This window comes from Delphinus delphis, chromosome X (genome assembly GCF_949987515.2).
Source record: "Delphinus delphis chromosome X, mDelDel1.2, whole genome shotgun sequence".
Lineage (NCBI taxonomy): Eukaryota > Metazoa > Chordata > Mammalia > Artiodactyla > Delphinidae > Delphinus > Delphinus delphis.
The window spans coordinates 110,488,234-110,516,016 of NC_082704.1; the positions used below are offsets into that span (position 1 = coordinate 110,488,234).

The following is a 27,783-nucleotide window of genomic DNA, read 5'->3' on the forward strand; positions in this document are numbered from 1 at the left end:
GCGAGGCCGCAGGCGCGGGGGGCAGCTGGGGGACCCTGCTCTGCCCCAGTCGCCCCCTCTCCTCTTCCCCCCTGGGCCCCACTACTCTACTTCCGCTCGTGGGCGCAGACGCGCCACGGGCAGAGCTACTATTATGGTCCGCGGAGGGGCGCCCAGGCAGCCGCAGTGGGCGGACCTATTTCTCCCACCTCTGGCGAGGTTGGCAACCCATTCCGGGGCCCTCCCCACGGCCGCTTAGGAAGGCAGCCTTATCCCCCGCCCGGAGTCAGTCCTTTATCTCCGCAGCTGCGAGCTTTCTGCTCCGCGACGGCGGACCTAGGGGCGGTGCTAGAGGGCGGGGCCAGGGATGGGGTTGTAAGCTCATCTCAGGGCTGGGCGGGGCCGCCAGCGACAGAGCGTGTTAGGCGCGTTCTGGGCCTCAGGCCCGGCTCCACGGATTCGGCTCCGCGCTGGGGGCGGGTCCGGGGGCGGGCCCGGGGCGTCCAGATGCCCGCGACGGAAGGACCTATTTCAACAGCCTCCGCTGAGGTCGACGGCCGGCAGGGAGATAAGGGGCTGAGAGAGGCAAACGTTCCCGCCCGGAGCCAAGTTCCCCGCTGCTCTCGGGGGCCACCTCGTTTTTCTTCCCCCACTGGCCGCGACTCGGAGGGTTCCGTTCCGCGGCGGGGGCGCGGCCGGGGACTGGGCTGTGAGTCTGCTGCGGCAGGCGGGTCGTGTAGAGTTCGCGGCCGGCCCCGAGGCCGTCTCGCGACAGCCCGAAGACAGAAAAGGCTCGGCGGGGGCATCGTCGCCCCACGCCCGGAACCCAGTTCCCCACTTCTCCCGCGGGGCCGCGAGAGACTCGCGAGCGTCGGAAGCGCTACGGACCTGGTCAAGGCGGGGCAGCCGTAGCGCCAGCCCCTTTCTCCTCCTCCGCGCCTTTCAGCAGTAAGAAACTCTAGTTGGCTTGCTTTCCAATCATAGTTTGGTTCTATCGTTTAAAAAAGTCCCTACCTCGTAACGCCGGTCTCCATCTCGAGAACTGACCGAGGCTGTGAGTGCTTGGGAACCGGGCCCGCTCGGCGGCCGCAGCCCAGGCGTCCCACCGCCTTGTAGCAGGTCGGACGCCGAGGCCCCGGAGCAACGCGGAGATGAGGAGCAGGAGCAATTCCGGGGTCCGCTTAGACGGATACGCGCGGCTGGTGCAGCAGACAATCCTGTGTTACCAGGTAAGGAAGAACCACCCCGAACTGCCATCTCGAGGCACTTATTCTCCTACCCAGCCCCCTCTCGTGTGCTGAGACTTTGCAGTTAAGAGGAAATTTCCTCTTTAAATCCGGTCCTTGCTGGCCGATGGTTACTCCCCACCCCGTCCACTTTACGAGCCAGGGGACCTAAGGGCTGTGCGGCTACACTGCACAGGATTCTTTGACCGCTGTTTGGGATCGAAGATAGAAGGAGCCCCCTGGGTGCCCTGGGTACAAAACGCGTCTTTCTGCATTGACTCTGCTGCTTTTGGATGGAAGGAGGTGTGTGTAGTTTGGACAGAGCACACTGAATGAGGATGGTGAGCTCTGGACTGCGAGGACAGTAGACGGGAGTGAAGAAACTCCTGAGGTGTGCATCCCACTCCGGGGTGTGTGGCGACTGCTGCTATTCTGCCCTTGAATTATCTTGTTAGAGACCCACCTGCGAGGGTCTTAGGGCTTACTCTGGTTGCCATTTTACAGATGAGAAAACTGCAGGCCAGAAAGGTTACTGCAGGTAGCAGGGTTAGACCCAGTGCAGGTCTTCTCCCAAGTTGGAGGGAATCTTCGAAGCTGCCCATGTAGTCTGAGGTATGGAATGTCTCCTGTTTTGTATTACCCGGCTAAAGTTATATCTGGGCCCATCATGTAAGACCACTGGACTATTTTTATTCCTAGTGAAGACAACAGCTATGTTGCTTGCCCTCCATCAACGGCAATTATTTATAGGAGCTCCATGTCAGAGAAGGAAGTGGCCTTCCAGGGTAGAGGCCTGGCCTTCAAGTTGGGAGCCGTGGTCACTCCCAAGCCACTGACCCTTTTCCCTATAGCCAATTTCACAGCCTTGTTTCTTCATTCAGGAGATATTTATTGTGTCCCTATTATGTGCAAGGCACTCTGTCAGGTGCTGGGCCTACAAAGAAGAATAAATACTTGTAGTGCAGTCAGATTTATGCGTAGGGAATAGGTCCAGAGTCCCTTGTCCGAAACTCCTGGGGTCAGATGTGGTTTGCAAGTCAGCAGTGTTTGGACTTTAGGAAGGTAATATACATATATATTCTCTAGTAACTGCAGTGAAGTCTAGGCAGCACCCTTAATCAAACACATTATTATTTTCCACATTGGAATATGAAGATTCACACTGAGTAGGAAAAGTAAAGACTGAAAGTAGTTTCACATCAGGTCACCTTTTGCTACCAAACGAGCTTGCTGCAAAATTATGAAAACACTTTAAATTTTCAGAGCATATTGGCTTTTGAAATTGCACATGAAGGACTGTGGTTCTTATTTTGGGAGCTTAGCCCAGTTTGGGGAGCAGGGAGGAGTCCTGGAAGAGACGATGTTCAAGCTAAGAACTGAAGAAGAAGTAGGCAGGCAAGTGGGGGTGATTTTTTTTTTTTTTTTTGCCTTCCTCTTTGGAATATATTATAATTACTTCTACAAAGTGTTTTAAAAATCCAAGTTGAAAATCCTGGCCCTTCATTACTGTGATGGAAGGGGCTTTAAGGAGAACTGATCAAGCTTGGTTCTTGTGTCACACCTGGGTTTGAATCTCTAGCTCGTCCTTCAACTACAGGTGTAACCGTTTCCCAGCCTCTCTGAGACTATGCCCTTATCTGTAAAATGAGGATATAAACACCTGTGATTACTGCCCAGTATGTTGTCTGCCCCCCGCCCCAGTAGGCAGTTAGCAAATAGTTGAGTGCTGTTGATGGTGTTACGATTTTGATATAGGCCACACATATCCAGGCCACAAGTCCTCGCCTCACCACCCTGGCCCAGGATGCTCTTTTTCCTGAAGGCCTTGATACAGCTACTAATTGCTTTCTGGTCTTTGAACATAATTATGTCTCCTCATGGATTCTGTGAGATCCTTAAGCACAGAGACCTCATCAGTTTCATTCCTTTTGCATCAAGCAGTGCTCCAGGCACATGAAAAGTACTCTTAAGTCCTTGTTGATAAAATATGTTCTGCAGACTCTGAGCCATCCTAATGACCCAGCTATTGATCCAAGCTTACCTTCCCTCAGGAGCAAAAGAACTGTCTTCCCATTAAAGCAAATCTGCAGCATTGGACTTTCCTCTCCAACATTTTAATGATTAAAAAAAAGTTGCCTGAGCCTTTAGTTGTATTTATTTTGGGGGTAGTTCGTGAGAAGCCCTCATGTTTGCCCTGTTTTTCCCTTCCTGACTGCATAGTCAAGCTTTTCTGGTTAACCAGAACACTCCAAGTACGGTTCTGTTGGAAAATCCCGTGAGTCTGCACATGCAGAATCACTCCTTCCCACTTTCCCCCACCTCGCACCCATCCCGCCGCAACAGCTAGTTTTCACAGTTGTAGAGCCCTAACCCATTTAGGGCCTGGTCATCTTTTCTGAGTGATCTTAGGCAGGTCACCTGTCCACTGTGTAAGAATGAATGAGCAATTTTATGTTATGCATATTTTACCACAATAAAAAATGAATGAGCTGGACTCTGAATGAGTGGTTTCTAAAGTTTATACTGTATTTCCCATCCCCTGTAGATAGGTGCAGATGTTTATGAGGCAGTTTTCATTGTCAACTGGTACAAGGCTGACCTCTTTCTGATTTGTTCGGTTTTTTTTTAAAGTATAGTTGATTTACCATATTAGTTTCAGGTGTATAACTTGGTGATTCAATAGTTTTATAGGTTATATTCCATTGAAAGTTATTATAAAATAAGGGCTATATTTCCCCATGCTGTACAAAATATCCTTGTAGCTTCTTGATTTTATACATAGTAGTTTGTACCTCTTAGTCCCCTACCCCTATCTTGTCCCTCCCCCCTTCCCTCTCCCCACTGGTAATCACTAATTTGTTCTCCATATCTGTGAGTCTGTTTCTGTTTTGTTATATTTGTTTGTTTGCTTTATTTTTTAGATTCCACATATAGGTGATAAAACACAGTATTTGTCTTTCTCTGTCTGACTTATTTCACTAAGCCTAATACCCTCTAGGTCCATCCATGTTGTTGCAAATGGCAGAATGTCATTCTTTTTTATGGTCGAGTAGTATTCCATTGTATATATACACCACATCTTCTTTATCCATTTATCTGTTGATGGACATTTAGGTTGCTTCCATATCTTGGCTATTGTAAGTAATGCTGCTATGAACATTGGGGTGCATGTATCTTTTCAAATTAGTGTTTTTGTTTTTTTTGGATATATACCCAGGAGTGGAATTGCTGGATCATATGGTAGTTCTGATTTTAGTTTTTTGAGGTCCATACTCTTTTCTGTAGTGGCCGCACCAATTTACATTCCAACCAGCAGTGTGCTAGGGTTCCCTTTTCTCCACATCCTCACCAACATGTTATTTGTGGTCTTTTTGGTGATGGCCGTTCTGACAGGTGTGAGGTGGTATCTCATTGTGGTTTTGATTTGCATTTCTCTGATGATTAGTGATGTTGAGCTTTTTAAGTTGACATCAACTTACATTGATTTCACTTGTTAGAAATCAGTGTTAAATATACCAAACTCGTAATTATTCTTTTGTTAGAGGCAATACTTTGTTCAGATCAGCTAGCATATCAACTAATTCCTTTTCCTGTGTCAGTGAAAGAGAATTTTTTCCATTAGTCATTTGCCAAATGTACTTACTGCTAAATAATAAAGATTGACAAAACCAAAAGCCAGTTTTTTAAAAAGAGTGATAAAAAGGCAATCACAATAGATGTAAAATTTTAAATTAACCAGATAATGGAAATTAATTTTTAAAAAATTTTAAAGATATATGTGATTTATAAGAGACAAACCTAAAACAGAGGATACTGAAAGTTTGAAAGTAATTAGTGAGACAAGATATACTAGGCAAATGCTAACCAAAAATAAGTTGGAGTAATTATATTGATACTAACATCAGACAGATAAGCTTTTGAAATTTAAAAGAATTCTATTAGGGATTAAGAAATGTTATTACTAGATGATAAAAGGATAATTCACCAAAAAAAATAGAGCAGTTTTAAACCCACAGAATACTAACAACATAGCTTCAAAATGTATAAAGAAAAACTTGACTTAATTGTTAACAAATCCATAACCATAGTGGGAGTTTTTAAATACCCTTCTCTCAGATACTAATAAAGCAGAGAAATAATTAGGACATAGAAAATTTGAACACTTCCCTAAGAAACAAACTTGATCAAGTAATACATACGTAGAATTCTGTGCCCAACCAGTAGAAAATACTTATTTGTTTCAACCTTGCAAAGTATATTTTTCAAAAATTGATGACAAATTAGGGTATAAAGGAAACCTCAAAAAATACTGAAGAGTCAACTTTATGCATACCACATTTTTTGACCAAAATGCAAGAAAATTAGCAATAAACAATGACTGCTAACGCCCCCCCCACCAAATATGTTTGGAATCCTACTAAGCCCACTTCTAAATATATTTAAACATAATGGATATGTACGTCATGAATATATACACACACATACATATATATGTACACATATGATGTCATGGATCTAAGAAGAAATTATAATGGAAATTATAAAATATTTAGAACTGAATAAAAACAAAGGCATTCCAAATACCAATTTATGGAATATAGCTAAAGTGGGATGTGAAGAGAAGTTTATATCCTGAAATGTATAAGAAAAGAAGAAAGATTTACAAATTAATGAACTCAAGTTGAGAAGAGGACAACAGAGTATACCCAAGGAAATAGATGAAAGGAAATAATAAAGATAAGACCAACAATTAATGTAATATAAAACAAATAATAAAGATTGACAAAATCAGAAGCTAGTTTTTTAAAAAGACTAATAAAAAGGCAAACTTCTGTCAGGGTTGATGGGGGGATGGGAAAAGGGACAAATAGACAATATTAGGAGAAAATGGAAAAATACTATGAACAATTTTGGGCAGTAAATTTGAAAACGTAAATGACAGTTTTCTAGATAAATGTTACCAGTGTTAAAGCAAGAAAAATTTACATCCTAATTAGACTATAACCATTAAAGAAAATTGAATGAGTGAAAAAATTCCTAGTCCAAGATGAGTTTATAGACTAGGACCAAGGAACATTTAGAGGTTTATTTATTCATTCATCTTTGAAGGCTAAGGAATTTGGCTTTTATTCTGAGTGGGAAGGGAAGCTGTGAGAGGGCTTTGAGCAGATGAGTGGCATCATCTGAATGATGTTTGAAAAGAATCACTCCACCGGTTGCATGGAATATAAGGTGTCAAGATGCACAACAGGGCGACCAGTTAGGAAGCTTCTGCAATTGGAGCATGATGGCTCAGGCAAGGGTGGTTGTAGTGGAGACAGATAGGAATGGTTGAGTTTGGGGAAAATTTCATAGGTAGAGACAGGTTTTACTCGTGGACTGAGTATATGATGTATGGAAAAAAGTCAAGAATGACTCCAAGATTTTTGGCTTGAGTAACTGGTAGGATGGAATTGCCTTTTACTGAGATGGGGAAGATTGTGGAGGAGCAAGTTTCTGGGGGAAGATAAGGAGTTTTATTAATTTCGAGGTGACCGTTAGACATCCAAGTGGAAATGGTAAATAGGCAGTTGAATATATGAGTCTAGAAGTCAGGGGAGAGGTTAGGGCTGGAGATGAAAATCTTGGAGCTGTTGGTACACATATATGTAATGAAAGATAATGAGACTGGATGAGATCACAGGAGTGAGTTAAACAGAGAAGAGATGACATTTAAAGAGGAGCTTTCCAAAAATGGAGAGCTCCGGAAGATGAGGAGGGAACACCAAGGGAGACTGAGAAGCAGCAGATGAGGAAGGGGGAAAACCAGCCAAGGGTGGTTGTCGTCCTAGAAGCCAAGTGAGGAAAGTGATTCAAGGAGGAGTATCAGATGGGGGAAAGACTAATAATGGGTCAAAGACAAGTAGCAACAAGACTGAGAAGTGACCATTAGATTTAGCGGTGTGGAAGTTGTTGGTGATCTTGTCATGCAGTTTATGTGAGTATTAGAGGCAGAAATTGGTTGAGGGGAGCTCGAGAAGGGAAGAACAAGAGCTAAAGATCGCGTTGAAACGATTCTTTTGAAGATTCTGCTGTAAAGGAGAGCAGTGGTTGGGTGGAGATGTGAGCTTGAGAGGGGTTTATTTGAGAAATTATATATCTGGTAGAAATGATCCAGTAGATAGGGAAAAACTGATAATGCAAGAGTGAGAGTGGGAATTACTGGAGCAGAGATAGTTTATCCATCAAAACAAGAGGGAAGGCAGGGTATGCGGGCTCAGTGTTCTCTTTTGATGGCTTCTGCTTTCTCAGTGAAACACAAGGCACCGTCATTAGCCGAGAGTGAAGTTGGAGAGGAGTTATCAGAGGTTTGAGGAGAGGGGAGAAGGTTTGAAATTGTCCTTTAGGAGAAGAAGGGAATGGATGGTCCAGGGATTTCTAGCATGATTGTTGGACAGCATTAAGGGTCCTTAATTTCAAGCAAGTTCAACCAGTATGGCTGTGTTTTTTTTTCCAGCTGCGCAGGTGCACCCCCAGCGGTAGGCAAAGAGTCACATTTAACCAGAGCTCGGGTTTTTGCGTGGTGACTACAATGGAGTGAGAGAGGGGCAAGAGATTAACAGATAACCCCTATCTTAAATAAACTGTTTCAGATAAAAGATAAAGAGGGATAACTACCAACTCCTTTTATGTGGCCAATATCCCAAGATACCATAGTCAAACAAGACGTAATGAGAAATATTATTTATGGAGGAAATTCACTTATAAATATTGATGCAAAAATATAAAGTAAATTATTAATAAAATGAAGCCAGCAATGTATTAAAAATACAGCATAATCAAGTAAAGTTTATGTCAGTAACACCAGGAAATTTTCTTTAAGAAAATCTATTAATATAACTTACCATATTAATAAAGGAAAAAAAGCCTTCAACTTTATCTGTAACATTTTATTTCTTTTTTAAAAAAGGAAGGAATTTGTACCGTTCCTTCATGGTGGAATGCTTTCATTTGTTGGATCTGAGTGATGGGTATTGGTTATATTGTTCTCTCTGCTTTCCTGTATGTTCGAGATTTTATTAAGTTGTAAAAATTAAGGCCGTATTAATAAACATAGTCTAGGAGTAACCCAGGAGTCAGCTTGGATTTCTTCTTTTCCCTCATGCCCCACCAAAAAGTGAGAGAATGTCCTAATGAATTAGATCACCAAAATCTCTCTGCGCTCCACCCACTTCTGTCCCTGTCCACTGCCCCCACCCGAGTCCAGGCCACCATCATCTCATGCCTGGACTGCCCCTCTAGCCTCCTGATTAGTTCCTTGCTTCCACTCTTGGCCCCTCCTCCCCAGCAGTAAGCAACCTTACATCAGGCACCAGACTACACTGCTCTCCTGCCTACAACTTGCCATGGCTTTCGTCACTCCTAGAATAAAATGCAGAGTTCTATCAAACTTTGCAGTCCAGCTGCAGCCTAGCTCACCAGCTTCTCACGCACCATCAGTGGTGTGCTGGTAAATGCTTAACAGCTGGCTCAGCTGACTTGAAAACGTGACTTTGTCAAGAGCCATACCAGGAGGGAGAAAATGAGAGAAAACCACCCCCAATCTCTCATGCCCAACAGCAAACTCTTGATCTTTCCCAACAAATCTGGGTACCACCACCCATTTGGAGCCCCAAGTCAGCAACCCAGGAGTCTTTTTGGTCCCTTCTTTCTTCCTTTCCCACCTGTATCTATTCCATCACCAAGCTTTGCTGATTCTATCTCCTGAACGTCTCTCGAATCCATCTGCTGCTTCTCCTCTGCTCTACCGTCACCGCCCTCCTTGTCTAAGCTGCCAGCCTTGCTAGTCTCTACCCCGGTACTAGCTTCCCAGCCTGTTTTCTCTCTGCAGCTACTCTCAGTCCCCTCCCGGTATTTCTCCTGACTGCAGCCAAAGTGGTCTTTTCCAAAGCAGGTATGCCCTCCTGCTGCACCCTCACTCTGGGTAACATCTTAACCTCTCTTCCACCCCGGCTCCACCGGGGGAGCCCTCCCTCCCCTCCCTCCTTGATGCCCTCACAGCATGACACACATCCCCTTTGCTGCACGTAACCGAGTTGGAATTTTACATCTATTTGTGTGACTTAAAATGAATGAATTCCCACTAGGCTATAAAGTCCGCTGCACAGGACCAAGGATTTCTTTTTAATTACCATTTTGTCCTTAGCACTTAGTGTCTGGCAGTTGTAGAGATTTTAAAAACAGTTGTTGATTGAATGAATAAATGAATGAATTAAAATGCTTAAACCACATAGTCTGTGTGCTGTAGTATGTGCAGTTAACAAATGACCACTGCTCTTGTTATTATTATTCGTCAGACCTCTACCATACAACCATCATTTGGGGATTCTTAGAACCTAATTGTATGTCCATAAAAAGAGACTGGGCCAGAGTTGCTGCAACCTATCCGTTGTCCTTAGTTCAGTTTAATCTAGCAGGAATTTATTTAATAGTCAAGATGGGAATGAGAACAGTTGTGGGCCAGGGCATACACAAGCATTCCCAGCAGCCCTGAGTCCAAAAAGGGCAGAAATGACATTTTTCGTCCGTAGTCAGAAAGGGACTGTCTGACAGATGGTTGTCTGGTCTGTGTGTCGAAGATTCGAGAAAGAGAGCACTTGATAGATAACCTAGTATCAACCCCAGCCCTGCCTTCTGCCATCTCCCACTTCAGTTCTTTTTAGGTGCAGCCAGGAGGGGGGCTTTTGCTGTGCTCTTTTCAGGACAGCCTTTAAACATTTTAGTGCCAGATAAAAACATTAGAGTAATTCAATGAAAAAAGTCCTTGAATCTTCCATTTACAAATAAAGGACCATAATAGACCCGTACGAGGGAAATCTCTCCCAAGTTTCGCAGGGATCTAAAAGGTCATGTAGATCACCTAATCTCCTTTTACAGTTGAAGAATACCAGCCAAGGGAGTTGAGGGGACCTTTTTCAAGGTCATCCGTTTGGTGAGCTGACAGCCCCGTGATAAGTGCTCCGTCTTGTTGGAAACAGGCCAAAGAGTAGAGAGAAATACTTTAGACATACCAGATTGCTGCGAAATAAAGTTATTCACTAATAGAGTGAAGTAAATATCACATCTGCCTCATAATAGGTCGGGAGAACATAATGTTCATAAAATACATTTAGAGAAGTGTTCCTTAATCAAATGGGTTACAGACCCATTTGAGAATTTGATGATGGGTGAATATCTTATCTTCTCCTGGGAAAAATGCTCACATGAAAGTTCCAGGAGTCTAAGGACCTCCAGCTCCCTGCCCCCACAAAGCCCATCTATGGACTCCCGGAGAGCCCAGAGGCAGAGTGACAGGTGTGATGCCACCATGCTCTGAACCCGAACCTGATGGAATAAAAGTCATTGAAAATATCAAATGGTGACATTTGCAATTTTCCTGTTCAGGTGAAAGGTTACTAGTGTGGCACCCAGTAATCCCTTGATACCTGGGACTTCAGGCGTGGCCAGGAGGATTCTGACAGCCCTACTGAGTTTGAATGTGTTCTATAAGTTTCCACAACACCAGGCTAAGGACTGATACCTCAAGCTAAGGAATTGGCAAGAGAGTCAAAGAATTAAAATCTCCTAAAAGAGTGGTAAAGTCATTTGCACATTTGATTGTAGCTGAGGGGCCCAGAATGGTTTCTGTGAAGTTTGAAAGTTTTAAGATGAGCACTGGGATCTGGAACGAAGCTAGAACAAAGCTAAAATGAAGTGGATGCCTGCAGCGCTTGGCCTCCGACCCAGTTTGTTTCCCTGTAAGCCATCACTCAGTCGTATGAGATGATACAGATGCGTCGGCCCAGGGCAGCTTGCAGCCTGTGCTTTATTTGTGAACCCAGAGGGGGAAATCTAATCGGCAGCAATTTAGAAAAAGACATCATTTGCAAGTGAAAATTGCACACCTGTGATCTCCTTAGGTAAAGCATGAGGCTGTTGCATGTTAGAGCTTAAATTTTCAACAGTATTCTCTGAAAGCTTGAGGTTTACATATCAAATTATGCAAAACCTATCTTTTTTTTTTTTTTTTTTTTTTTTTTTGCGGTGCGCGGGCCTCTCACTGTTGTGGCCTCTCCCATTGCGGAGCACAGGCTCCGGACGCGCAGGCTCAGTGGCCATGGCTCACGGGCCCAGCCGCTCCGCGGCACGTGGAATCTTCCCGGACCGGGGCATGAACCCGTGTCCCCTGCATCGGCAGGCAGACTCTCAACCACTGCACCACCAGGGAAGCCCGAAACCTATCTTTTAAACTAATGGAAAAGGGGCTTCCCTGGTGGCACAGTGGTTAAGAATCCGCCTGCCAGTGCACGGGACATGGGTTCGAGCCCCGGTCCGGGAAGATCCACATGCCGCGGAGCAGCTAAGCCCGTGAGCCACAAATACTGAGCCTGCGCTCTAGAGCCCGCGATCCGCAACTACTGAGGCCCGTGCGCCACAACTACTGAGCCTGCGCTCTAGAGCCCGCGATCCGCAACTACTGAAGCCCGTGTGCCTACAGCCTGTGCTCTGCAACAAGAGAAGCCACCGCAGTGAGAAGCCCGCACATCGCAACAAAGAGTAGCCCCCGCTCGCCGCAACTAGAGAAAGCCCGCGTGCAGCAATGAAGACCCAACGCAGCTAAAAATAAGTAAATAAAATAAATCTATTAAAAAGTAAATAATAAATAAATAATGGAAAAAAGAAGGGTTACTCACACAACCAGTAGTCTCAATTACAGATGCAGTCATTTTAAAACCAATGCTGCTGTCATTCCCACTTTAAAAAACCTCTCGCAAGTCCAAGGCATTGCCCTTCCCCATCTCCTTTAACATTTCAAACAGTTGCTAGAACAAAATTCCCATACAACAAATGAATTTAACCAGTTTTCGGAGTTTTTGTAATAGAAATTCTCACATTCTATTTTTTGCTTTACCAGCACAGGGGCGGTAGGGAACAGGGGGCTGGGGGAGTAATCATGTATTTTCAACATTTATCTTAGTTTCTTTTGGGCATTGCATTTGAATAATTGAACAGTATATTCCTCCCTTGGAACTGAGCAAGTTGGTGGGATGCACTAAGCGATTCTTAATCCAAAGGAAAGAGGTCTAAGGGTAGGAGTTAGCCGGAGGCCTCTGACCTCTGTCCCTTGGAGCATAGGAAAAGGAGCTTCAGGAAGGCTTCATGGAGGAGGGAGCATGTGAAGGAGAGGCGTTTGCTGGAGAGCATTACAGGCGGGGAGAGGAGTGTGTGCACAGGCCCAGAAGTGCGAGAGCAGAGCATGTGCAGGAAATACTAATTGGGGTTTTCTGGGGAGCTAAGGAGGGAGCGACGGGTGATGAGGCGGGATGTGAGAGGAAGAGCCAGCACATGATGAGCCTTGTATGGCTACCCAAGGGACTTCGGTTCTATCTTGTAGGGTCGGAGAATTCTGAGCAGGGCAGTGAAGGCTTGAGATTCTAGGTCTTTCAGTGACCTCCCTTTGTGGAGGATGGATTGGAAGGAAAGCAGTACTAGAGGCAGAGAGATCAGTAAGGAGCTATTCCGATTTTCTTTTGGGACGGAGGGAGGGGAAGAAGGAATCTATCCTCTCTGTGCCGTTTTTGGTGGGTAGATGACAGCATCCATCTGTGTGCCCTCCAGGTAGAAATTGAACTGCAAAATGTTAAATTAAGTAGTTTGGTGCTACCATCTAGCTTATGTATTTTGCCTCAATATTGCCTCAATCTTAGATTTCTTTAATAGCATCAAATGTTTTTACGGTATCTAGTTCACTGTGGCCAGTTAATAGGCATTTGTAGTTGTATCTGTCAGGATTCTTTCAGATGTAACTGACACAAACCCACCTCAAATGGCCTTTAAGCACAAAAGAGAATTTATTGCTCAAATAACTGAAAATCCCAAGCGACTGGGCTAGGTTCAGGCATGGCTGGATTTAGGAGCTCAAATGACCAAGTATATCTCTTTGTATTACTTGGCCCTGTTTGACTCAGAGTGGGCTTTATTCTCTGGCAGGCTCATCTCAGGTGGTGGCAGAAGTGGTCCCTTGGCAGCTCCAGGTTATAGTCTTTCAGATTGGTGCCCTCTGTAGAAAGCAAGCTTTTCCTATAGTGCCCCTAGAGAAAGTCCTGACTGTGAATGGCTCTCAGTTGGTCCAGCTTGGGTCGTGTGCACATGCCTGAACTGTGCCTAGATTGGCCAGGCTGGGTCACACATCCTTCCCTGCAGCTGGGGTTGTGGCCAGGGGTCAGGCAGTTATGGGATCAACCCTGCCTCCCCTCCCCAGAACCACTACTGAATCAGAGCAGGGGAAATTATAGGCCATTACCAGAAAAGGGGGGAACAGTTACTGGATAGGCAGAGGCAACAGTGGTTTCCATTAGAATGGGGATGAAGTAAAGGGCCCGAGGGGTCCCGACCCATGGTCTCCAGTCTGCTTCGAACCCTCCTTTTTATACAAAAGGAAACCAAGGGCCAGAGAAGTTAAGTAATTCGCTCAAGATCACATAGCTAATAAGTGGCAGAGCAGATTTGAACCCAGGTGTATCTTACACAGTGTGGGGGCTGTGGCCTTAAACACTGCATTATGTTCCGTGCCTCCCTTGAGGAACGGCCTTCAGGGACCTTCTGCACAAATAATACCAGAGACTGAGCTCACATTACCTACAACCCTGTCCATTCTATTTGGAAAATTCTAAATATTAGGAAGCTCTTACGTTGAGTTGAAATCTGACTTGAGTTGAATAGCCAAAAAAATCAAATCCCTCTTTCAGAGGACAACCTTTCAGCAATTTGAAGATGCTAACTTGCTCTCCCTTAAACCTTCTCTAAACACCCTATTCTCCCTTCATGAGCTGTGGCTCTCAGCCTCTTCATAGCTCTGACCAACCTCTGGGTATGTTCCAGGTAGGGAATATCCCTTTTCAAACATGGTGTTTGGCAGTGACAGTATGCCAGGTGTGCTCTGCCAGGCTGGCAGTTCAGTGAGACGCTCATTTCCCTTGTTCTGAAAACTCTACTTCCATTAACATAGCCTTGATTTTTTGGTATCCACTCACATGCTGTTCGTAGGTCGTTCGTTGTTAAAACTTGCAGGCAGTGTTGTATAGTTGAAATTTCTTGTACCTAAATACTGGGGCAAGATGTGGCTGGGTCAAAGAGTAGCTGCTGGGATGGGGGAGTGGGGGGGTGATTTGGAAAAAAGAGAAGAGGTTCTGTTTAAAGAGTTGTTGGGGCCCTGGGAGTGGGAGTGTATGTGTAAAGGGAGCTGAGTCATCTCAAATGTGTGGGAGTGATTGCTACTAAAATTAGTTAAGCAGACATTTATTGAACACGTAAGCCCAATAAATAAATTCTTGTTGAATTGTATCTAGTTTTGTTTCCACCTGTTTTCTAAGTCCTTAAGTGTTCTGCTGTTCTGGGTCAGCATCCACTTTGCAGCCCTTACCTGCCCCTCCTCTCACATGCACACGCCTTCTTAGGAGCAGTGGATGCCACCTTTTCAACATCGCTGCTCTCTTCTGTTGTTAATCCTCCCCATCCCCTGATTGCTCTCAGTATCATCTTGGTATTGCCACCAACCAAGAAGATTGTATAAGTGTTGTTTCTTGAGCGTATATGACGAAGAATATATTTCCTGAATATATTCAGGAAAAAACGCATACGCCCTTTTTGGCCAAGTGCATCATTGTGGACGTTCTGCCTCTTTTCCTATGCTTTAAATGCAATCCAGTCTACCTCCTGAAATCGGTTTCCTGCAATTCTGCCCCGCTTTCAAGTCCTCTTGGCAGCCTTACTTCAATATATTTTTGGACGATTTGGAGCAATTGATGATACTCATCATCAATTCAATTGAGCTCAATTGAATTGAGCTTTTATTATCTTTATTTTTCAGGTTGATAATTTTAACATTGAATATATGTTTTTAAACTACATACCCACCACCCTAGGGAGCCATGTACACTGTCTTCTTCGGTCATCTTGTACCACTGTACCGTTACCCTCAGTGAAATTCACTGCCCTAACTTCTGCCTCCTTAAACTTCACCTCTGTCCTTTGAGTTTACTATTCTCCGTTTCACCCATCTCATCTCTGAATCTAGGGATAAGCCATTTCCTATGCTTGAAGCAGCTCCCCTGTTTTACCCACTTTTCTACTTATAAAGCAAAAATGAGGATTTACCACCTGTTTGAATCATTCCCAAGATTCATGCTTCTTCAGAGTTTCCTAAAGAAAGACTACAGTTCTATGAATTTTAAAACATGTATAGAGTCACGTAACCACCACCATAATCAAAATACAAAGCAGTTCCTTCGACTAAAAAATCTCCCTCCTGCTACCTCTTTATAGTCACACATCCCACCCAACCCTAATCTCTAGAAACCGCTGATTTGTTCTGTGTCATTGTAGTTTTGTCTTTTCAAGATTGTCATGTAAGTGGAATCATATGGTATGTAACCTTTGAGAGTGGCTTCTTTCACTTAGTATAATGCCCCCGAGATTCATCCAAGCTGTCGTGTGTATCAGTAGTTTGTTCTTTTTCATTGCCGAGTAGTATTCATTATATGGACATATCACAGTGTGTTTATCCATTCACCCGTTGAAGGAAATTTGAGTTATTTACAGTTTCTGGCAGTTATGGATCGAGCTGCTTTAAACATGCATGTAGAGGTTTGCATTTCTCTAGGGTAAATACTTAGGAGCAGGTTTGCTGGGTCATAGGGTAAGTGTCTGTTTAACTTCATTAGAAATCGCCAAACTCTTTTCTAGAATGGCAGCACTATTTTGCATTCCCACCAACAGTGTATGAGGATTCAAGTGGCTCTATGCCCCTGTTAGCGCTTAGTATTGGCATTAGTTTTTCTATACTTTAAATTTTCATTTATTTACTTATTTATTGAAGTATACTTGATTTACAATGTTGTGTTTCTGGTGTACAGCAAAGCGACTCAGTTATATATATACATATTCTTTTTCATATTCTTTTCCATTATGGTTTATTACAGGATATTGAATATAGTTCCCTGTGCTATACAATAGGACCTTGTTGTTTATCTATTATATATATAGTAGTTTGTATCTGCTCATTCCAAACTCCTAATTTATCCCTCCCCACCTCCTTTTCCCTCTGGTAACCATAAGTTTATTTTCTATGTCTGTGAGTCTGTTTCTCTTTTGTAAATAAGTTCATTTGTATCATATTTTAGATTCCACATGCAAGTGATATATGGTATTTGTCTTTCTCTTCTGACTTACTTAGTATGATAATCTCTAAGTCCATCCATGTTGCTGCATATGGCATTATTTCATTCTTTTTTATGGGAGAGTAGTATTCCATTGTCTGTGTATACACACACACACACACACACACACACACACACACACACACATGTATATATCACCCATCTTCTTTATCCATTCATCTGTTGATGGACATTTAGGTTGCTTCCATGTCTTGGCTATTGTAAGTAGTGCTGCTGTGAACGTTGGGGTGAATGTATCTTTTCAAATTACAGTTTTCTCCAGATATCTGCCCAGGAGTGGGATTGCTGGATCACACGGTAGCTGTCTTTCTAGTTTTTTAAGGAACCTCCATACTGTTTTCCATAGTGGCTGTACCAGTTTACATTCCCACCAACAGTGTAGGACGGTTCCCTTTTCTCCGTACCCTCTCTGGCATTTGTTATTTGTAGACTTTGATGATGGCCATTCTGACTGGTATGAGGTGATACCTCATTGTAGTTTTGATTTTTTTTTTAATTAATTTATTTTTGGCTGTGTTGGGTCTTCATTGCTGTGCTCAGGCGTTCTCTAGCTGCACTGAGTAGGAGCTACTCTTCGTGACAGTGTGTGAGCTTCTTGTTGCAGTGGGTTCTCTTGTTGCGAGCACAGGCTCTAGGAACGCAGGCTTCAGTAGTTGTGGCTCGTGGGCTGTAGAGCGCAGGCTCAGTTGTTGTGGCACACGGGCTTAGTTGCTCTGCGTCATGTGGGGTCTTCCCAGACCAGGGCTCAAACCTGTGTCCCCTGCATTGGCAGGCGGATTCTTAACCACTGTGCCACCAGGGAAGTCCCTAGTTTTGATTTTAATAATTAGCAATGTTGAGTATCTTTTCATGTGTCTGTTGGCTATCTGTATGTCTTCTTTGGAGAAATGCCTCTTTAGGTCTTCTGCCCATTTTTTGATTGGGTTGTTTGTTTTTTTGTTATTGAGTTGTATGAGCTGTTTGTATATTTTAGAAATTAAGCCCTTGTCAGTTGCATCATTTGCAAATATTTTCTCCCATTCCGTAGGTTGTCTTTTCATTTTGTTTATGGTTTCCTTTGCTGTGCAAAAGCTTGTAAGTTTGATTTGGTTCCATTTGTTATATTTGCTTTTATTTCTCTTGTCTTGGGAGACTGATCTAAGAAAACATTCTTACATTTATGTCAGAGAATGTTTTGCCTGTGTTCTCTTCTAGGATTTCTATGGTGTCATGTTTTATATTTAAGTCTTTTTTTTTGTTTTGTTTTTTGCGGTACGCGGGCCTCTCACTGTTGTGGCCTCTCCCGTTGCGGAGCACAGGCTCTGGACGCGCAGGTTCAGCGGCCATGGCTCACGGGCCCAGCCGCTCCGCGGCATGCGGGATCTTCCCGGACCGGGGCACGAACCCATATCCCCTGCATCGGCAGGCGGACTCTCAACCACTAGCGCCACCAGGGAAGCCCCTATATTTAAGTCTTTAAGCCATTTTGAGTTTATTTTTGTGTATGGTGTGAGGGAGTGTTCTAACTTCATTGATTTATATGTGACTGTCCAGCTTGCCCAGCACCACTCGCTGACGAGATTGTCTTTTCTCCATTGTATATTCTTGCCTCCTTTGCCGAAGATTAATTGATCATAGGTGTGTGGATTTATTTCTGGGCTCTCTATTCTGTTTCATTGATCCATATGTCTGTTTTTGTGCCAGTACCATGTTGTTTTGATTACTGTAGCTTTGTAGTATAGTCTGAAATCAGGGTGGGTTATACCTCCAGCTTTGTTCTTTTTCCTCAGGCTTATTTTGGCAATTCTAGGTCTTTTATAGTTCCACATAAATTTTAGGATTATTTGTTCTAGTTCTGTGAAAAAGGTCATGGATAATTTGATAGTGATCGCATTTAATCTGTAGATTGCTTTGGGGAGTATGGCCATTTTAACAATATTCTTCCAATCCAGGAGCATGGGATATCTTTCCATTTCTTTGAATCATCTGTAATTTCCTTAATCAATGTTTTATAGTTCTCAGCACATAAGTCTTTCACCTCCTTGGTCAGGTTTATTCCTAGATATTTTTTATTTTTATTATTATTTTGCGGTACGCGGGCCTCTCACTGCTGTGGCCTCTCCCGCTGCGGAGCACAGGCTCCGGATGCGCAGGCTCAGCGGCCATGGCCCACGGGCCCAGCCGCTCCACGGCATGTGGGATCCTCCTGGACCAGGGCACGAACCTGCGTCTTCTGCATCAGCAGGCGGACTAAACCACTGCGACACCAGGGAAGCCCCCTAGATATTTTTTTTATGTGATTTTAAAAGGGGTTGTTTTTTACTTTGCCTTTCTGATATTTCATTGTTTGTGTAAAGAAATGCAAAAGATTTCTGTTTGTTAATCTTGTATCCTGCTACCTTGCTGAATTCGTTTATTAGTTCTACTAGTTTTTGTGTGGAGTCTTAAGGGTTTTCTGTATATAGTATCATGTTATCTGCATATAATGACAGTTTTACCTCTTCCCTTCCAATTTGGATACCTTTTATTTCTTTTTCTTGTCTGACTGCTGTGGCTAGGACTTCCAATACTATGTTGAAGAGAAGTGAGAGTGGGCATCCTTCTCTTGTTCCAGATTTTAGTGGGAAGGCTTTCAGGTTTTCACCATTGAGTCTTATGTTGGCTGTGGGTTTGTCATAAATAGCTTTTATTATGTTGAGATATGTTCCCTCTATACCCACTTTGGTAAGAGTTTTTAACATGAATAGATGTTGAATTTTATCAAATGCTTTTTTTGCATCTGTTGAAATGATCATGTGGTTTGGCAGTATTTTTTTATTTTAGCCATTTCAATAGGTAGGTAGTGCTATCTCAGTGGTTTTAATTTGCATTTCCTTAATAGCTAATGATGTTGGCCTTTTTAAAAAAATTTTATTTATCTATTTTTGGCTGCGTTGGGTCTTCATTGCTGCACACGGGCTTTCTCTGTGGCGAGCAGGGGCTGCTCTTCATTGCAGTGCACGTGCTTCTTGTTGCAGTGGCTTCTCTTGTTGTGGAGCACGGGCTCTAGGCACGCGGGCTTCAGTAGTTGTGGTTCACAGGCCCTAGAGTGCGGGCTCAGTAGTTGTGGCGCACTGGCTTAGTTGCTCCATGGCATGTGGGATCTTCCTGGACTAGGGCTCGAACTCGTGTCCCCTGCATTGGCAGACAGATTCTTAACCAATGTGCCAACAGGGAAGCCCTTTTCAAGTTTTTTTTCAACCAATTTTTAAATAAGTTGTTTTCTTACTGTTGAGTTTTGAGAGTTCTTTCCATATGCTGGATACAATTCCCTTGTTGAACATGTGACTTGCAAATAGTTTCTCCCAGTCTATAGCTTGTCTTTTTATCTCTTAAGTGTCTTTCACAGAGAAAAAGGTTTTAATTTTGATAAAGTCCAGTTTATCGATTTTTCTTCTATGGATGGTGCTTTTGGTGTCATGGCTAATTTTGCCTAATTTTAAGTCATGAAGATTTTTCTTCTATGTTTTCTTTCTTTTTAAAATTATTTTATTTATCTATATTTGGCTGCCTTGGGTCGTCGTTGCTGTGTGCAGGCTTTCTCTAGTTGTGGCGAGCAGGGGCTGCTCATTGTTGTGATGTGCGGGCTTCTCATTGCGGTGGCTTCTCTTTGTTGCAGAGCACAGGCTCTAGGCACGTGGCCTGCAGTAGTTGTGGCACATGGGCTCAGTAGTTGTGGCTCGCGGGCCCTAGAGCACGGGCTCAGTAGTTGTGCCGCATGGGCTTAGTTGCTCTGTGGCATGTGGGATCTTCCCAGACCAGGGCTCAGACCTGTATCCCCTGCGTTGGCAGGCAGATTCTTAACAACTGCGCCACCAGGGAAGTCCCATCTTCTATGTTTTCTTACAGAAGTTTTATAGGTTTACATTTTACATTTAGATCTCTGATCCATTTTGAGTTAACGTTGTGTAAGATGTGGGATTTAGATTCAGATTCATTTTCTTGCATATGGATGTTCATTTGTTCCAATACCATTTATTAAAAAGACTGTTCTTTCTCCCTTTGTGTTTAGACCTTTGTCAAAGGTCAATTTGTCATATGTGTGTGGATCTACTTCTGGTCTCTATTCTTTTCTAGGCCCTATGTCTGTATCCCTTTTCCTCTTGTTAGGTGCACACACATTTAGGATTATTATATCTTCATAGGAACTGACCCTTTCATTATTATGTAACATCTCTCTGTATCCCTGGTCGTTTTCTTTGCTGTGAAGTCTACTTTGTCTGATGTTAATATCTCAATTCGTTTCCCCTCTTCTCCCTATGCTGAAGAGTAGGATTTCAGTTTATTACTTTAACAATTTTTTTATAAGCCCTAAAGCAAAAGGCAAGTAATTCATCACCATTTTAATCTCTGAGCACTTTAGATTCAGTAATGATTCGGCTGTGGAGGCGGCAGGTGGGGGTGTTTCCCAGCCCATCACAGCTAGCAGGTGACGTCACCATGACAGCATAGTTGTTCACAATTATTCATATAATAATTGTTCACATAGAGGGCAGACAGCAGAAGCAAGAAGAACTACAATTCTGCAGCCTGTGGAAGGAAAACCACATTCACGGAAAGATAGACAAAATGAAAAGGCAGAAGACTTTGTACCAGATGAGGGAACAAGATAAACCCCAGAAAAACAACTAAATGAAGTGGTGATAGGCAACCTTCCAGAAAAAGAATTCAGAATAATGATAGTGAAGATGACCCAGGACCTTGGAAAAAGAATGGAGGCAAAGATGGAGAAGATGCAAGAAATGTTTAACAGAGACCTAGAAGAATTAAAGAACAAACACCTGGAAGAATTCAAGAACAAACAAACAGAGATGAACAGTACAGTAACTGAAATGAAAAATACACTAGAAGGAATCAATGCCAGAATAACTGAGGCAGAAGAACGGATAAGTGACCTGGAAGACAAAATGGTGGAGTTCACTGCTGCGGAACAGAATAAAGAAAAAAGAATGAAAAGAAATGAAGACAGCCTAAGAGACATCTGGGACAACATTAAATGCAACAACATTCGCATTAAAGGGGTCCCAGAAGGAGAAGAACAGAGGAAGGACCCGAGAAAATATTTGAAGAGATTGTAGTCAAAAACTTCCCTAATATGGGAAAGGAAATAGCCACCCAAGTCCAGGAAGCACAGAGAGTCCCAGGCAGGATAAACCCAAGGAAAACACACCAAGACATATAGTAATCAAATAGACAAAAATTAAAGACAAAGAAAAATCATTGAAATCATAAGGGGAACACGACATAACATATAAGGGAACTCCTATAAGGTTAACAGCTGATTTCTCAGAAGAAACTCTACAAGCCAGAAGGGAGTAGCATTATATATTTAAAGTGATGAAAGGGAAGAACCTACAACCAAGATTACTCTACCCGGCAAGGACCTCATTCAGATTCGACAGAGAAATCAAAAGCTTTACGGACAAGCAAAAGCGAAGAGAATTCAGCACCACCAAACAAGCTCTACAACAAATGCTAAAGGAACTTCACTAAGTGGGAAACACAAGAGAATAATAGGGCCTACAAAAAGAAACCCATAACAATTAAGAAAATGGTTATAGGAACATACATATCGATAATTACCTTAAACGTGAATGGATTAAATGCTCCAACCAAAAGACACATGCTCGCTGAATGGATACAAAAACCATATATATATGTATATGTATATATATATATACCATATATATGTTGTCTACAAGAGACCCACTTCAGACCTAGGGACACACACAGACTGAAAGTGAGGGGATGGAAACAGATATTCCATGCAAATGGAAATCAAAAGAAAGCTGGAGTAGCTATACTCATATCAGACAAAATAGACTTTAAAATAAAGAATGCTACAAGAGACAAGGAAGGACACTACATCATGATCAAGGGATCAATCCAAGAAGAAGATATAACAATTATATGTGCACCCAATATAGGAGCACCTCAGTACATAAGGCAACTGCTAACACCTGTAAAACAGGAAATCGACAGTAACACAATAATGGTGGGGGACTTTAACACCTCACTTACACCAATGGACAGATCATCCAGACAGAAAATTAATAAGGAAACAGAAGCTTTTAATGACACAAGAGACCAGATAGATTTAATTGATATTTATAGGACATTCCATCCCAAAACAGCATGTTACACTTTCTTCTCAAGTGTGCACAGAACATTCTCCAGGATAGATCACATCTTGGGTCACAAATCAAGCCTCAGTAAATTTAAGAAAATTGAAATCATATCAAGTACCTTTTCTGACCACAATGCTATGAGATGAGAAATCAATTACAAGGAAAAAAGCATATAACACAAACACATGGAGGCTAAACAATACATTACTAAATAAGCAAGAGATCACTGAAGAAATCAGAGGAAATCAAAAAATACCTACAGACAGATTACAACGAAAACACGACGATCCAAAACCTATGGCATGCAGCAAAAGCAGTTCTAAGAGGGAAGTTTATAGCAATACCAGCCTACCTCAAGAAACAAGAAAAGTCTCAAATAAACAATCTAACCTTCCACCTAAAGGAACTAGAGAAAGAAGAAGAAACAAAACCCAAAATTAGTAGAAGGAAAGATATCATAAAGATCAGAGCAGAAATAAATGAAATAGAAACAAAGGAAACGATAGCAAGGATCAATAAAACTAAAACCTGGTTCTTTGAGAAGATAAACAAAATTGATAAACCTTTAGCCAGACTCATCAAGACAAAGAAGGAGAGGACTCAACTCAATAAAATTAGAAAAGAAAAAGGAGAAGTTGCAGCGGACACCACAGAAACACAAAGCATCATAAGAGACTACTACAAGCAACTCTATGCCAATAAAACGGACAACCTGGAAGAAATGGACAAATTCTTAGAAAGGTATAACCTTCCAAGGCTGAACCAGGAAGAAATAGAAAATATGAACAGACCAATCACAAGTAATGAAATTGAAACTGTGATTAAAAATCTTCCAACAAACAAAAGTCCAGGCCCAGATGGCTTCACAGGTGAATTCTATCAAACATTTAGAGAAGAGCTAACACTTGTCCTTCTCAAACTCTTCCAAAAAACTGCGAAGGAAGGAACACTCCCAGACTCCTTCTATGAGGCCACCGTCACCCTGATACCAAAACCAGACAAAGATACAACAAAAAAAGGAAATTACACACCAATATCACTGATGATTGTAGATGCAAAAATCCTCAACAAAATACTAGCAAACAGAATCCAACAACACATTAAAAGGATCATACACCATGGTCAAGTGGGATTTATCCCAGGGATACACAGATTCTTCAGTATATGCAAATCAATACATGTGATACACCATATTAACAAATTTATGAATAAAAACCATATGATCATCTTAATAGATGCAGAAAAAGCTTTTGAAAAAATTCAACACCCATGTATGATAGAAACTCTCCAGAAAGTGGACATAGAGAGAAACTACCTCAACATAAAAAGGGCATATACAACAAACCCACAGCAAACATCATTCTCAATGGTGAAAAACTGAAAGCATTTCCTCTAAGATCAGGAAGAAGACAAGGATGTCCACTCTCGCCACTCTTATTTAACATAGTTTTGGAAGTCCTAGCCATGGCAATCAGAGAAGAAAAAGAAATAAAAGGAATACAAATTGGAAAAGAAGAAGTAAAACTGTCACTGTTTGCAGATGACATGACACTATACATAGAGAATCCTAAAACTACCACCAGAAAACTACTAGAGCTAATCAATGAATTTGGTAAAGTTGCAGAATACAAAATTTATTTATTTATTTATTATTATTTTTAAAAATTTATTTTTGGCCGTATTGGGTCTTCATTGCTGCACGTGGGCTTTCTCTAGCTGTGGCAAGAGGGGGCTACTCTTCATTGCGGTGTGTGGGCTTCTCATTATGGTGGCTTCTCTTGTTGTGGAGCATGGGCTCTAGGCACGTGGGCTTCAGTAGTTGTGGCTTGTGGGCTCTAGAGCACAGGCTCAGTAGTTGTAGTGCACGGGCTTAGCTGCTCCGTGGCATGTGGGATCTTACCAGACCAGGGTTTGAATCTGTGTCCCCTGCATTGGCAGGCGGATTCTTAACCACTGCGCCACCAGGGAAGCCCTGCAGGATACAAAGTTAATGCACAGAAATCTCTTGCATTCCTATACACTAACAACGAAAGATCAGAAAGAGAAATTAAGGAAACAGTCCCATTCACCATTGCAACAAAAAGAATAAAATACCTAGGAATACACCTACTTAAGGAGGTAAAAGACCTGTACACAGAAAATTGTAAGACACTGATGAAAGAAATCAAAGATGACACAAACAGATGGAGAACTATACCATGTTCTCGGATTGGAAGAATCAATATTGTGAAAATGACTCTACTACCCAAAGCAATCTACAGATTCAATGCAATCCCTATCAAATTACCAGTGGCATTTTTTACAGAACTAGAACAAAAAAGTTTTAAAATTTGTATGGAGACACAAAAGATCCTGAATAGCCAAAGCAGTCTTGAGGGAAAAAAACGGAGCTGGAGGAATCAGACTCCACGACTTCACACTGTACTACAAAGCTACAGTAATCAAGACAGGATGGGACTGGCACAAAAACAGAAATATAGATCAATGCAACAGGATAGAAAGCCCAGAGATAAACCCACGAACCTATGGTCAACTAATCTATGACAAAGGAGGCAAGGATACACAATGGAGAAAAGACTGTCTCTTCAACAAGTGGTGCTGGGAAAACTGGACAGCTACATGTAAAAGAATGAAATTAGAACACTCTCTAACACCATACACAAAAAATAGACTCAAAGTAGATTAGAGACCTAAATGTAAGACCAGACACTTTAAAAGTCTTAGTTGAAAACATAGTAAGAACACTCTGTGACATAAATCATAGCAAGATCTTTTTTGATCCACCTCCTAGAGTAATGGAAATAAAAACAAAAATTAACAAATGGGACCTAATGAAACTTAAAAGCTTTTGAAAAGAAACCTACAAACAAGACAAAAAGACAACCCTCAGAATGGGAGAAAATATTTGCAAACAAGTCAACAGACAAAGGATTAATCTCCAAAATATATAAACAGCTCATGCAGCTCAATATTAAAAAAACAAACAACCCAATCAAGAAATGGGCAGAAGGCCTAAATAGACATTTCTCCAAAGAAGACATACAGATGGCCAAGAAGCACGTGAAAAGCTGCTCAACATCACTAATTATTAGAGAAATGCCAATCAAAACTACAATGAGGTATCACCTCACACCAGTCAGAATGGCCATCATCAGAAAATCTACAAACGACAAATGCTGGAGATGGTGTGGAGAAAGGGAACCCTCTTGCACTGTTGGTGGGAATGTAAATTGATACAGCCACTCTGGAGAACAGTATGGAGGTTCCTTAAAGAACTAAAAATAGAATTACCATATGATCCAACAGTCCCACTACTGGGCATGTACCCAGAGAAAACCATAATTCAAAAAGATACATGCACCGCACTGTTCATTGCAGCACTGTTTACAGTAGCCAGGTCATGGAAGCGACCTAAGTGTCCATGTACAGGTGAATGGGTAAAGAAGATGTGGCACATATGTACAGTGGAATATTACTCAGCCATAAAAAGAAACAAAATTGAGTTATTTGTAGTGAGGTGGATGGACCTAGAGTCTGTCATACAGAGTGAAGTCAGTCAGAAAGAAAAACAAATACCATATGCTATCACATATATATGAAATCAAAAAAATGGTTATGAAGAACCTAGGGGCAGGACAAGAATAAAGATGCAGACGTAGCAAACGGACTTGAGGACACGGGGAGGGGGAAGGGTAAGCTGGGATGAAGTGAGAGAGTGGCATGGACATATATACACTACCAAATGTAGAATAGATAGCTAGTGGGAAGCAGCTGCATAGCACAGGGAGATCAGCTCGGTGCTTGGTGACCACCTAGAGGGGTGGGATAGGGAAGGTCGGAGGGAGGGAGACGCAAAGGGGAGGAGATATGGGGATGTATGTATATGTGTAGCTGATTCATTTTGTTATACAGCAGAAACTAACACACCATTGTAAAGCAATTATACTCCAATAAAGATGTTAAAAAAAAAGTACATATATACAATGGAATATTACTCAGCCATAAAATGGAATGAAATTAGGTCATTTGTAGAGAAATGGATGGATCTAGAGACTGGCATACAGAGTGAAGTAAGTCAGAAAGAGAAAAACAAATATTGTATATTAACGCATATATGTGGAACCTAGAAAAATGGTACAGATGAACCTGTTTGCAGGGCAGAAATAGAGACACAGATGTAGAGAAAAAATGTATGGACACCAAGGGGGGAAAATGGCAGGGGTGGTGGTGGTGGTGGGATGAATTGGGAGATTGGCATTGACACGGATACACTAATATGTATAAAATAAACTGTATAAAAAAGTAAATAAAATAAAATTCAGCAATTCAAAAATAAAAAGTATTACTGAAGTGTCTAAGGCAGGTACAGATTTTGTGATGTTGGTCAGCTTTTAATATTCATAACTTGTGATTTCTTTCCTTAGTTTAAATAAATATAATTTTCATACCTAAAAAGTAATAGTAATAATAATTATTCACATAATGGTTGTTCACAGTTATTTGCTTCTCACTCCTGGGAGAGGCTTCCACATCCTTACCCTGTGGAACTTAGGAATGGCCATGTGACTTGCTTTCAACAATGAGACGTGAGAGGAAGTGATATGTGTCAGTTCTAACCAGCAGCTGTAAGAGGCAGCTCATCGTTCACTGTCTGTCTTCTCCTCTGCCATGAGATGGGCAGTGTTGTGGGCATAAGGCTGTCCCAGTAGCCTGGTTCCTAGATGGAAGGTAACACAGAGCAGAACCACAGCTGAAAAGGGATGGACACAAGACATGGGCGAGAAATATAAGCCACCAAGATTTTAGTGTTGTTATGACAGTATAGGGGCCAAGCCCTGGGCCCAGTCCATTCTAAGCCTTAGGGTCCTACCCTTTTTTCCCATAAACAGGAGCCAGGAAAGGCACTTCCCCTAAATTAGAAATGAACAAATGTTGGAGAGGGGCCGACAAATGACTGGATTTAAAAGAGAAACTGCCCAGCTGTTGGCCCCTTGCCCTTGATGAAGCACGGTTTATGTTAGGCTCATCTGTTTTGGACCTCTTCTTCTACAGTTTAAGGATGTCATTGTCAGTTTCCCTACAGCAGGAGTGCTGAGTCCCAGTGCAGGTCTGTGCTACCTCCTCTAATACTGCATTGGGACACTACCGTTGACTCTTTGTAGCTCTCCTCGTAGC

The 27,783-nt window shown here is 42.3% G+C and overlaps 1 protein-coding gene across 9 annotated transcripts in view; it reads left to right on the forward strand.

Moving 5' to 3' along the window:
• The first annotated feature begins 529 nt into the window (after nt 1-529).
• PHKA2 (phosphorylase kinase regulatory subunit alpha 2) overlaps nt 530-27,783 on the forward strand; it is an 82,377-nt gene continuing 55,123 nt past the window's right edge. For all 9 annotated transcript variants that reach the window (XR_009517994.1, XM_060002264.1, XM_060002267.1 and 6 more), the window contains exon 1: nt 530-1,208. Coding sequence is in view for 8 of the 9 variants with exons in the window: in XM_060002264.1 (XP_059858247.1) it covers nt 1,131-1,208 (78 nt within the window). In the remaining variant the exon portion in view is untranslated. The remainder of the gene's footprint in view (nt 1,209-27,783) is intronic.